Genomic DNA, 13,382 nt, shown 5'->3' with positions numbered 1-13,382 from the left:
CGCCGTTGTGATATTTCTCGTTTCACGTAAAAAAAAAAAAGAAAAATAAATAAAAAAAAAAAAGAGGCAAGTTCAACGATTTTGCATATCGAAATTTTGCCAAATTCCTCGGACGTCCCGCATAGCTACCGCGTTGCAGAAACGTCATATAGTCGGCGGGGCTGGCGGCGAAAGAGATAGGAATCGGCAAACGCTACATCGCCGTCGACAGCGAGCCGGATTGCGAGATGCCATACCGGGTGTCGGATTAATGGTCTTTCCCGGCGGGGTGTAACGATCGCTCCGCACCCCGTGAAATAACCAAGAAGGGGGCGCGGGAACTCGCGCTGCTCGTTTCGATTCGCGGAGGGCACCGTCGCCGTACGCGCACCCTTCGCGATTCGCGCCAGCGTAAGTCCGCGTGCGTGTACGTACAAATCTACATCGACGAGGAAGATTTAAGGCGTCGCATTGTGCGTAACAACGGAATATGGGCGAAAGGGGGCTGACGCTGGTGGATCCCTTCGGCAAATCCTGACCGTGAAAACGCCTATTCCGAGGCTCCCGCCCCGCCGCGATTACATTCCGACCCCCGGAATCGCATATACGCGCATACGTCGGCCCTTCGGAATTGATGTACGTGAGATACGGCTTTTGAGGTTCTCGAATATCTGATCGACTCGTCGTAGTACCTTGTCAAATGGCCGCGGTATCTCTAGATATCTGTCGAGGGGGCCCGGCGGTTCGTAGAAACTGGTATTAAAGCTATTAGAGATATCTCGAATTGGGCACGTGCATCCGGAGATATACCAGGTACGGAGGGGAATGTTTGGCGGATTATTTAACAGCCATTGAAAACGAAAGCCAGTGACATACGAAATCGTATTTATACGCGCGTCTCCTATCCACTCGTGACGATTTCGAAATCGTCGATCTCTCAGCGCGCAGTTACGTCCCGGGCTCGCGTCTCGGGAGAGAAGTCGCAGATTGAAGGAAAAGAGAATTATCCCGTGTCCTTGAACCGTTAGCTTTAAGCCACCGGATATTCCCGTGGATAGCTACTGGCGACTATCCGCGATAGGAAATTTACTTACCGGGCACGCCAAGAATTTCCGAGATTATCTGAAATTTTCAAATATCCCGGGAACATTCCGAAACTCGCGGCAAATCTTGCAATCGATTGGCAGGAAGTCGCCGTGGGCGGTCTTCAAAATCAATTCATAATACCTTCAAGGTACTTCGGCGTTCTGCGGCTGTGACCTCATTATAGCCGGGGAAGATTCAGTTACCAATATCTGAGTATAACCTCAGGTCTCCCCGAGACCCCGGGATCTTATATATTTGCAGGGGATTTCTCAACCGAGCATTCCGCGCAGTCTGGACTACTGATATTTCGCGTTGCGTAAGACTACATCGAGGCACGAGTGTCATAATAAGAGAACAAGAGGGAAGAGAAAAAGAGAGAGAGCCTCTCGTCGAGATAATGTCCGGAGCAACGGATTATGCAACGAAATGAACGTTAAGCCTGAAAAATGATTTATGACTCGAGCCGATTCGAAGCGGCAATAACTATTTCATACGTATTGCACATTTACGCCGATTATCGCACGATATGACTGATTGATTACAGAGTTCATAAATCACGGATACAATTAGTAATGATAATTTATCCGCTTGTGCATCTTCATGTTTAATAATGATTAATCCTATTAAACTAGTTGCAAATATTACTTGAAGCTGAAATCTCGTATCTCCTCGTGTCGGCGAATAATTTATTCGAATAATTTAATGCTTAAATCATGTATGTAAATAGGAGACGCGGATAAAAAATTTTTTAAAAAAAGGGGAAACGAAATAATGATAACATTATTTCATTACATAATTAAATTAGAAGAGGACAAATCAATATTGCCAGACTGAAATCCATGTACTCAAACCCCTCCTCCTCCCCCGGGACCATCTAAATTCAGAAGAAATTATTAACGAAACGATTAAAACTTTGTATCCTTCCGCGAAATCGTATTTTCGAGATAAAATTACGAGACCCGCTCGACGGATCTGGCCGCGATTTCCGCACCACTTTAAGTCGTTGTTCGCCTTTTTACGCACGTCTCGGGACACGTACTTCTGGAGACGCGCCAGCTGCACACCTCGATCGATCCGAGATCCTTACCGTTACTAATCACGCGTTCCCTAGCGCAAATTTATTTTTTTCGCGGACCGTCTTGACCTCTTTCAACGTACCGCCGCGGGACATTCTCCCACGTACCGCTTGCGCCACGAGGGACCGGAATCTGGCCCCGTCCAGGAACTCGCCATTGAGACGCCGACGTTTTCCAGCCACGGTAAACACCGTGCCGCGTTTAACCGCCATCCGGGAGCGCGTTTATTCGCCCGACCTTCCTGCACGCCACATCGACGACGATGAACCGAAGCATGCCGAGGCGGTCTGCAGGCGGTCTTTACAGCGCGAAAGCTCCGCCTGCGAAGGCCAGCCGGGTCCGCATATATACGATGCATGCACGAGAAACGTCAACTTCTTCGTGGCACCTACTTACTTCTTCGTCTGCCCGTCCGTCCGTCCGTCCGTTCGCCCGAGCTGGCCATCTCGGACACGCGGCGCGCCCTTCGTTCGTATGCTAATGCCCGCGGCAGTTTCGTGACGCGATACAGTTTTCGTCGTTAACCCCGACTGACCTCCTCCTCCTTCCCTCCCGCTCATCGAAAAGTGGGCTTTCGAGTGAAAGTGCCGCGACCGGGCCCTTCAATCGTCGACGACACGTAGCTTCGTCGTCCGAAACAGCGAGATCCCCGGAACAAAAGATGGTTCTACCTCTGCCTACTGAATTCGATTATCGGCTTCATCGGACGTACCGTTCATCATTTATTCCGTAGGCGTCCGGAAAGATTTGTCGCGGACTTTTCTTTTCGCGCATACTTGCTTCTTCTGCCGCGCTCCTCCGCTCGCTTGCGAGAAAAGTGTTATCGGAAGCGACTCGGGGAAATATACGAGGAACTTTATCGCTGTTCAGATAAGAAAACAATATCTTCCGTCTCTGATTCTTATCGATCTCGAATTCTTAATCGGCGAGCCGTAACGAATAACGATCTACGTAACGATATCTATTCAATCGTCTTAGCGTTTTTCAGTCGCTCAAGAACGATCTCGTTCTTATTAAATAAATTTAGGCGCGCGATACCGTGGCTGCAGAAAAAAAAAGAGAAAAAAAAAAGAAAAGAAATATATACTTATTCAAATAAGAGAACAACCTATTTAGAAAGGAGTTGGCCGCTCCTTTTTCCATTGCACGGAACTAACGCGGGCATAAATTTCAACAGATAGCGCGCCGTCGGAGCGAAAGAAGAAAGGACTCTCCTTCACGGATTCCCTACGAGCGGCTGCACGATTATTTAGATCTTTCATTCTCCCGCGGACAACTCAAAGACTGCGTCGTCTATCGTCTAAATTATTTCCCCGGTATTTTCATAAAGAAAGGGAAAAGGCGAGAGAAAGGGCGAGGGAACGCGTGCAACAATGAGCTTTTCCTTGGCGCTACCATGCGCATACTCTCCCCGGCCGGTTTATGTGTTTTAACGTTACTTCGCCCGGCGCGTTAAGTAAATGGATGTTGTTGCTTTACCTAGGGCGCTCTAATCTTGCAAATTGTGTTTCACAGAAAAAAAAAAAGAAAAAAAATATAAAATAAAATCAAGAAAAAAAGGGAAAAAAAAAATCAATATCCCGTGCACCAGCCGTACGGACCGCTGGCTGACTAAAGAGATTCAGATAACCCGAAGAGAGAAAGAGAGAGAGAGACCGCGTGCCCTCGTATCTGGATCACGCTAAATGAAAATACGCACGTAATAGGAGCGTGAGCGATACGCTTAACCGTGCGGGGGTGTGCCCCCGTATACACTTAGTCACACTGATAAAGTATTCCAATTGCGACGCGAGGCGGTTTGGCGCCCGGCGGGGCCGACGGGCGGCGGAATGATATCACGCTGACAAGCCGTAAATACATAATGAAGTGTGGAAACCCCGTGTGTTTAAATCCATGAACGCCTCCATCCGTCATCGTGAGTGCGCGCGCGGGTACAACTTCGAATTTATAATCCCGTATGCTCATCTAGTACGCCAGCGTGATTCATCATCTTATACATTCTTACCGCGACAGACGAGCAGCCCGTCGCTCGGAATAAGTTCGAGGAAAAGTTAGACGTTAAGAGATACGCAATTAATATACGCGTGCGCGCGCGCGACGATATTAATCTTTTAATTAATAATTTCCTCCGCTCGCGCGTGCACTGTATTTCTTTATTTTTTTTTTTTCTTTCTTTCTTTCTTTCTTTTTTTCTTTTTTTAATCCGAATAAAATTGCCATAACGTGCGATAGATTTCAATCTAATATTGAAATCTAATCTTTATTGAAATCTACGAAAATAGTTTTTTTCAACACGAGGAGAGATACATCATTCATGGAATCACTGTTATATTAATCGCACTTCAATTATTATATTGTATTATGTATACCTTTTTAAAAGCAGCTGATTATTTTATAACTTTTTGCTATAAAAATCCAGATTGAATTTATTTTAAGATTTTAGAACGGTCGTGTGAAATAATTTAGCGCCAGAATGAGAAATTTAAATATTCACCAAACCAAATAGAATATTTAAAATAATATTAAAGCATTGTTAAATTAAAAAAAAAAAAAATCTTGTCAAATTCATAAGATTACCGTATCAAATAAAGACGTACATTTTATACAAAAATATAATAAATTCATGTATTAAAAAAATGGCACAAAGCTCTTTCAAAAAAAGAAAGAAAAAAATTATGTACGAGTCCTTAAAAAAATTATTCAAATCATTTTTCCGTCCCATACAATATTTAATGTAAAATAGTGGAAACGAACATTAATAAAGCTTTGTCTAAAAGCTCGTATCAGTTCTTCGGCCGGGATGCAGATGGCGTTAAAGGCCTCGTCCACTTTTAGGGGTGGCTAACCCTTTTGCGTACGAATAACGAGAATGTTTTTTCAGACCGCTCGCTCGGAGATATCATTTTTTTTTAAATTTACTTCGAAGGAAACTTTAATGGAAATGTAACGATAATTGAACGTTAATTCGCGCGGAACTCGTTGACCGACATCCGTTCCATTTTCATCTGCCGAATCCATTAATTAATAATTTATCAGGGCAAATTTGATTTATCGAGTTTAGGCGAAGTTATCGGTTATTCCGCATACGCGGGCGATCTAATCGTCGCAACTGATACCGAATGCAGGGCGAGGTGCCGGATTCGCGGATACGAGCCGGGCCGCGTGCGGATTGAAACTTAAAAATTATCGAACGGTATCTCACGGCGAAACTTTTTCACGGGAGGAGCCGCTCACGTTCGCAAACGACGGTGCGAATTCTTTTCGGCGTGCAAACGCTACGGGGGCTGTGTCCCGAATGCTTTTGGGAGCGGCCGAGAGAACAGCCGGTCGAAAGTTCAAGACGCGAAATGGATAAATAACAAATCATCGCGGTAAGGAAAAACCACGAGGGTTTAGCCCGCAAAAGTTCGCCGACAGGCGCCGTGGGACACCTCGTAGCCTATTAGACGACGCCGTGGACGTTACGAGACGCCCGGGGGTGAAACATCCGCCAAGAAACGACGGAGAGAATGCCTGCTCGGAAGAGAAGCCGTTTGATGAATGCGTGCTGGTGCGTCTAGGAACCAGTTTCGTGTTTACCTAGCAACTTGAGAGGAAGAGAAGAGACGGAAAAGGAAAAGAAAAAGAAAAAAAAAAAGAGAGACAGAGAAAGAGAGAGAGAGAAAGAAAGAGAGAAGGAAAGAGAGAAGGAAAAAGAGAAGGAAAGAGAGAGAGGAGAGAGTAATGTTGTCAGTCAGCTGGTTTGTTGCATCTTCGATGCAGGCAGGCAGGTAAGCAAGAAGGTAGGTAGGCAGCCGCCTGTGGCATTCAACAACGTTCGCCGAGAAACGCGCTCGCGTGCACGGTTTGTCCCTGTGTCGGTGCCAGTGTAGCACGTTGAACGAAAAATGGAAGGGGTATAACCAAGGGTGGAGGAGCCACGCCAACGCGGTGGAGGAAACGATGAAACGGGAGAAGGGGAAGGCGACCACACGCTGCTAGTTATGCAGCGTACACCGTGATCGTCGATAGAACGTGAACTCCGTTTCGGAGTCAGTTGCACTCCGACCGCCGCGGTGGAATGTCGTATCCCGGGTCGCACTCGTCGTCGCCCGGGTCGCCCGCAATCACGTCGCTCTCGTTGCAATCGTCGCCGCGGCAGTAAAACACGGTCGCGCATTGACGGTCGCAGCCGCGTCTCGGTTGGGGATGAGCGATCGGCGTCCGGTGGATTCGCGCGAGCGGACGACGAGGTCGCGGGTCGTCGCGTCGGTGCCAGTGTGAATCGTGCTCGCCGACGGCGAAAGGGAATCGGGTAAAAGCCGACAGAGGTACGCATCGTGATTTTCTACCTGCCGCGTATAGCGTGGCGTGAAACGCGAGTGTACAGTTTAAAACAGAGTGCAGTAGCCATGAGTGCGTGACGGTGCGAGCAATCTCTCGAGCACCCGCGCGAGTATCCTCCGGCTACAGGTGTGCAACTGCGGTGGAAACGTCCAGGATGGAGGCGCGACGCCGCGCAACGTCTTCGTGGTTGCGGCCGACGGTCATCACGGCGATCGTCGTGCTGTGCCTGACGCTGGATCACTGCACGGTGCACGGGCGCAGCATCACGAGCCTCTCGCAGGCTCCGAGCGGCTGCGACTGGAGAAAGGACGACGACGACGACGCGGAAAAAATTCTGGCGTGCCAGGTCAGAACGATCGCCAACGTTCCCGAGCTGATAGGAAATCTTTCGGCGATACAAGCCGACACTATAACGTCTCTAGGATTAGAATGCAGCGACGTGCTGTTTTTCGAAAGCCAGCTCGAGAATCCGCACGGCTTCCTGCTGCCGCTGCCGCGTCTCGCGAACCTGCGCGTCGATTATTGCAAGATCCGGTACTTGCCGGGCGGTGTGTTTACCCCGGCGCATAATCTCCGTAGTTTAGCTCTGCGTACGCACAACGGCGACTGGTCGACGATGACGTTGGAGCTACATCGCGACGCGCTACGCGGCTTGACGAGCCTGCAGCGGCTCGATCTCTCCGACAACAACCTCTGGGCATTGCCGTCGGAACTGTTCTGCCCGGTGCAGAGTCTCGTGAGTTTAAACTTGACGCGCAACAAGTTACAGGACATCATGTCCCTCGGTTTCGCCGACTGGGTCGAATCCTGCACCCCGAACCTCGAAGTTCTCGACGTCAGTAATAATGACCTCAGTGCCTTGCCCGATGGCGCGCTCAGCAGCCTGCGCAGCTTGACCGTGCTGAAGGTGCAGGACAACGTGATCGGTTCCGTTGGCGACAACGCTCTCGCCGGCCTTACGTCGCTGCGAATTCTCAACATGTCGAGCAACAGACTCGTCGCACTGCCACCGGAATTATTTTCCAAGACGAGGGAGCTGAGGCAGCTGATACTCAGCAACAATTCTCTCGCGGTACTGGCGCCCGGGCTGCTGGACAGCCTCGAGGAGCTTCAAGAGTTAGATCTCAGCAATAACGGACTACCGAGCCCCTGGGTGAAACGGGACACCTTCTCGCAGCTGACGCGCCTCGTCGTTCTCGATCTGTCGTTCAACGCCCTCACGAAGATCGACGCGTTCGTGTTCAAAGGTTTAAGCAGCCTGCAGATCCTGAAGCTCGAGCACAACAGCATCGACACGCTCGTCGACGGCTGCTTCGCCTCGCTCGTCAACCTGCATTCCTTAACGCTCTCGCACAACAAAATCGTAAGATTCGAACCGGCGCACACGATCGGCCTCGGCGCCCTCGGCCAGCTCTTCCTCGACGGCAACAGAGTACGCGTTTTACACAGCCATGTGTTCGCGAATCTCACGAATCTTCAAGATCTTTCCCTGAGCGGAAACGCACTGACGGAAGTTCCTTACGCGGTACGCGTGCTGCATTCGCTCAAAACTCTCGATCTCGGTAACAATCAAATGTCGAGGATCGACAACGACTCGTTCGTCGGCTTGAACGAGCTTTACGGGCTGCGTTTGGTGGACAACAAGCTGGAGAACGTTTCGCGCGACGCGTTCGCCTCGTTACCGGCGCTGCAAGTGCTCAATCTAGCAAACAATTTTATTCGCCACGTGGAACAGAGCGCGTTTTCGAACAATCCGGTGCTGCGAGTTATAAGACTGGACGGAAATCAATTGACGGAGATACGTGGCGCCTTTACGAGCCTCTCGACTCTCGTCTGGCTAAACGTGTCCGATAACAAGCTGCTGTGGTTCGACTACAGCCACCTACCGTCCAACATAGAGTGGCTGGATATTCACGCCAATCAAATAAGCGAGCTCGGGAATTACTACATGGTGCGCAACAGCCTTCGGATAAAGATGCTCGACGCGAGCCACAACCTCATCACCGAGATCAAGGATGTCAACGTGCCGGACAGCGTGGAGATGCTGTATTTAAACGACAACAAGATACGCAGCGTCGCGGCGGGTACGTTCTCGCAGAAGCCGAATCTGGAGAAGGTGGTGCTGCACGGCAACGAGATAAGGAAGCTCGAGGTCGCCGCCCTGAGTCTGCAGTCGTTCCCCGAGAGCAAGGAGCTACCCGCGTTTTACATCGGCGACAATCCGATTCTCTGCGACTGCACGATGGAGTGGCTGCCGCGAATCAACGAGATGGCCCGGCTGCGTCACTATCCGCGCGTCATGGACCTCGACGCCGTCACGTGCGACATGGTGCACGTCCGCGCCACTCCGCGGCGTCCACTGCTGTCTTTGAAGTCGAAGGACTTTCTCTGCCGATACGACACGCACTGCTTCGCGCTCTGCCACTGCTGCGACTTCGACGCGTGCGACTGCGAGATGACCTGCCCGGACAATTGCTCGTGCTACCACGACCACAGCTGGTCCAGCAACGTCGTCGACTGCTCGAACGCCGGGTACAAGCACGTACCGGAACGAATACCGATGGACGCGACGGAAATTTATCTGGACGGGAACGAGCTGGGCGATCTGAGCAGCCACGTATTCATCGGCAAGCGTCGGTTAGAGGTGCTGTATTTAAACAATAGCGGTATCATCGCGATACACAACCGCACGTTCAACGGCGTCGGCGCCCTGCGCGTACTTCATCTCGAGGACAACGCGCTGCGTGAACTCCGCGGATTCGAGTTCGATCAGCTGGAACGCATGTCGGAATTGTATTTAGATCACAACGCGATCGCTACCGTGGGTAACACGACATTCAAAAAGATGCGAAATCTCGAAGTTCTGCGGCTCGACAGCAATCGAATAATCGACTTCCGGCCGTGGGAAGCTCTGCCGAGCGTCGGCGACGGGACGAAAGTCGCGCTGGAAGGTAACGCATGGAGCTGCGAATGCGGAAACGCTGCCAGACTGCGCGCCTGGCTCGCGGAGCACCGCGGCGATCCGGAGAAAATGTACTGTCGCGACGGTATCGAGACTCTAGCGCAGGCGATGGTACGGTGCGGCGATCCTTCCACGGAAGCGGTGAGTCGCGGTATCCAGGAAATTCCGTTGCTAGGCAGCAACTTCGTGCCTCTGCTCGCCGGCGCTCTGGTGGCCGTAATTGCCATTTGTCTCTTCATCGCCCTAGCTTTCGTTTTTCGTCAAGACGTACGACTCTGGGCCCACGCGCGTTATGGCCTACGACTCGGTAAGATGGCCGCGCCGCCGGACGAAGAGAGGGACAGATTGTACGACGGCTATATCATCTACAGCGAGCGCGACGAGGACTTCGTCTCGAGATTCCTCGCGGCTGAATTGGAACAGGCTGGCCTGGCGCTCTGTTTACATTGGCGCGACTTGCCGCCGGCGAGGCCGCAGGAAGCGCTACCACCGGCCGCGGCCTCCGCGAGGCGCATCGTGATAATCTTCTCGCCGGTGTTCCTCGCGAACGAATGGCAGCACGCCGAATTTCGCGCCGCTCTCAGAACCGCGCTGGAAAACATCAGGCCGACATCGCGGAAGCGCCGCGTCGTGATATTGCTCGCGACCGAGACGCCTACCCGGGACCCGGAGCTGCAATTGCTGCTGCAGACGTGCACGGTGGTGATATGGGGCGAGAAAAGGTTCTGGGAGAAACTCAGGTTCGCTATGCCGGACTCGGTCGACAAGCGGCGCGACAGCAAGAAGGTCAACGACCGCAACCGCACGCCGACGCGGTACACCGCGGCGCCTTCCGCCGCCGTAGACGTTTGGACCAAGCCTAATGGCGTTTTGGTCGCACCGGTGCACCACGCACCCACGCCGACGCCCACGCAGTCGACCTACGTCAGCTCGGCGTCCAGCCGCACCGAGGACGAGGACAGCGGCGCGGAGCACCAGCATCACCAGCATCATCCGCATCACCCGCATCAACACGGCTACAGCGCGCTGCACATCGGTAACGGTCGCCCGGCGAGTCTGTCGTCGAGAGGCAGTCATCTATACAGCACCATACCGGAACCGCCGGTGATGCCGACCGCGCCACCCGGAGAGGCTCTCGCTCCCGCGCATCCGGGCAATCCGCGTACTTACTTCGTCTAGCGCAGAAGGGCGGCGATCGTGCTGCGAACCGGCAGGAGATAGACCGATCTCTCACTCTACTTCTTTTTTTTTCTTTTTTTTTTCCCTCCTCCCTTCCGCCCCTCCGGTCTTCGTCTCGCTTCCGGTGCTCGCGGGGAGCACGGTCGTTCGGCCGTAACGCGACGCTTCTCATCGGGAAAAATCGAGATGTAAAAAGTAATTCCTTCGCTTCAGATCGACTGCGACCACACTTGTACATTATTCCCCGTACTCGCGACGTATCGACCGTCGTTACAACTGAGGCGCTCTAACTCTTCCACACGGGGGTCGATCGCCCCGAACGAACCGCTCGGCCGCGAACGGATTATCAATCCGCGATACACGCGCATAATATTATATACGTACGAAATCGATTCGATGCCTTGTGCTTATTATCGCAATGTACGACGGTAGATTTATAGGAGCTTGACTTGTCTTTTCCTTTTCCCGAACTTTGAAATACGCGAGGCGATCGTCACTCTTCCGTTCTTCTCTCGATATCTCTTTTTCACATCGTTGCGCAATGTTCTTCCAAATCACGAATAAAATGCCGTTTTCGAAAGCCACGGGACGCGAGAGCGCCGCTTTCCCCCTCGCGCGGATCTTGTAAAATAATCGAACGCGCGGCGAGAATTTATATATACATATATTTTTTGCACTTTGATTTAGCAAGCGAGACGTCGCGCGAGATGAAATTAAGGATGAACGTTAATTTATCTATGTATGTGTATATGTATATACACGTATGTATATACATATATACGCGCTCTCTAATTTCTCGTGTATCCTCCTCCTCGCCTCTCGACGTCGATCAAATTATTCGCCACGCGAGATCATGATAAATCATCGCCCGAAACTGGGTCGCGATCAAAAGCAAGCGAGCGAATTTTACTGATTGTTTCATTATAACGAATAGGTCCCTCAAAGTTAAATGTTTTGCCATTCGATCCCTTCGCATATGAGCCCTTTAATTTCGCGACCCCCCCCCCTCTCCTGTTTCGATTTGCATTAATTGTCATAACTGTCAGTAAATTCGCCAATATTTGTGGCCTGAGTGTATATGATCAACGCGGTGAATAATGATGATAATGGCAACAGCCGAATGTAACGCGGGTACTAATGTTATGACGCACGCGCGACTCATTTTGCGTATGTTAATTAAAACCTGACGATATAATTTTTCTTTCTAGCGGCATTCGCGTCGAACGGCGCTGTATGGGACGATTGTATGAATATTTGTAACGTATTAGAAAGCGTACAAGAGAGAATATTAACGATGCTTTATAAGTATTTATTTTTTAAATACGCTTGGACAAATGCATTTAATTTTATATAGTACACGGTGATACTTTGATTTAATAGCGACGTAACCGTATTATTCTTTTGACTAACTGCGAATATTTATATATGTGTATATATATATATATTTTTTTTTTTATACTCGAGATGTAAAAGTGATACGTATATGTATACACGTACGAATATCGTGATTTCGTTCGTTTATTCGATTTCGAAAAAGGACACGAAAATATCGAAGGGAAAAAAAAAAAACTATTTTCACGTAAGTGGATCTTCGAATTATTAGACACGTAAACGTGAAATTTTTGTCGAGCGCTCGTTATTATTTTCGACGAAGTTGCTAAAATGTAGATAGCACGGATATATTTTCTCTTTCATATAACGACTCAAGAAATTTTAAGATAAAGTTCCTCGCGCACCTGACACTACCTTTGGGACCCGAGGCGCGTCCCTCTTTAGCCGTTTCTGTCGTTTGTTCGTCAATCACTCGCGATGAAGTGGACAGCGAATCGTCAAGTGCTAAATGACGGTAAAGGCAGACGTCTCGCGAGAGCTTGTTCCTAAAGATTCACGACTGTCTTGGTGAAGTAACGGTCGCATAACGCTTATTAGTCCGTAAGTGAACTCTCTGTAAATATTGTATATCTAATTTTGTAAATATAATCATGCACATTTCCGAGCACACCGAAGACCCAGCGCTGCTGGAACGTTACTGGTCGTGGATACATCTTAATTATAATTGCGCGTCTAGGACTGTATAATTCTAATTGTATTGTATTATTGTACATACGCTCATCGAATCACGCATTATATATTCACAGTCTGTTAAATACGTATTAAATTAATTGCCACTTTCCATTTCAGCAAAGAATCATAAAAATAAACACGTTTGTTTTATATAAAAAAAAAGAAAAGATATCACGTTTAATCAATCCTATAGAATTCCCGTTCCAAGCGTAAAATTGCAAAAATAATCCGACATTAGCAGCAGACTATGATAATTACCTCACGAGGCGTTAGTCAATATTAATGAAGAGATTATCTATTTTTAATTTTCAGCGCGTGATTAATACTGTAATGCATTAAATAAAAAAAAATTCTTTCTTATATATTAACGAGAAGTAATGTGTATCACGCATTTATGTAAATATTCGTCGATCGATACCTTCAATAAATGCATTTTTGCACATTTGATTTGCGCATCAATTATAGTCGAATCGCATGTTATGTAAATTTCGATATTCAATTGTATGCTGATAATGTTAGGCGAGCGGCAACATATAAGTTCCATATTCTCGGATATATTCTGCCTTAGCCCGATGGAATTGTATTCTGTACCGCTTGTATCGCGAATAACGACAACGCCTTCGGTTTCTTTTACGGAAGAAAAAAAAAAATAAAGAAGAGAAAAAAAAAAGAAGCACGGAGTAATTCTCCCTTGTCGGGGGCGAATTTGC

General features: G+C 49.1%; 1 protein-coding gene across 1 annotated transcript; it reads left to right on the top strand.

Moving 5' to 3' along the window:
• Nucleotides 1-5,740: 5,740 nt before the first annotated feature.
• Nucleotides 5,741-13,180, top strand: LOC139110329 (toll-like receptor Tollo). Its single transcript, XM_070670008.1, has one exon. The coding sequence runs from the start codon at nt 6,622-6,624 to the stop codon at nt 10,606-10,608; it is 3,987 nt and encodes a 1,328-aa protein (XP_070526109.1). The 5' UTR covers nt 5,741-6,621; the 3' UTR covers nt 10,609-13,180.
• Nucleotides 13,181-13,382: the final 202 nt, after the last annotated feature.

The sequence above is a fragment of the Cardiocondyla obscurior genome, linkage group LG20 (genome assembly GCF_019399895.1).
Source record: "Cardiocondyla obscurior isolate alpha-2009 linkage group LG20, Cobs3.1, whole genome shotgun sequence".
Lineage (NCBI taxonomy): Eukaryota > Metazoa > Arthropoda > Insecta > Hymenoptera > Formicidae > Cardiocondyla > Cardiocondyla obscurior.
The sequence above is the reverse complement of the archived record's forward strand: the minus strand, read 5'-3'. Positions and strand labels throughout refer to the sequence as shown.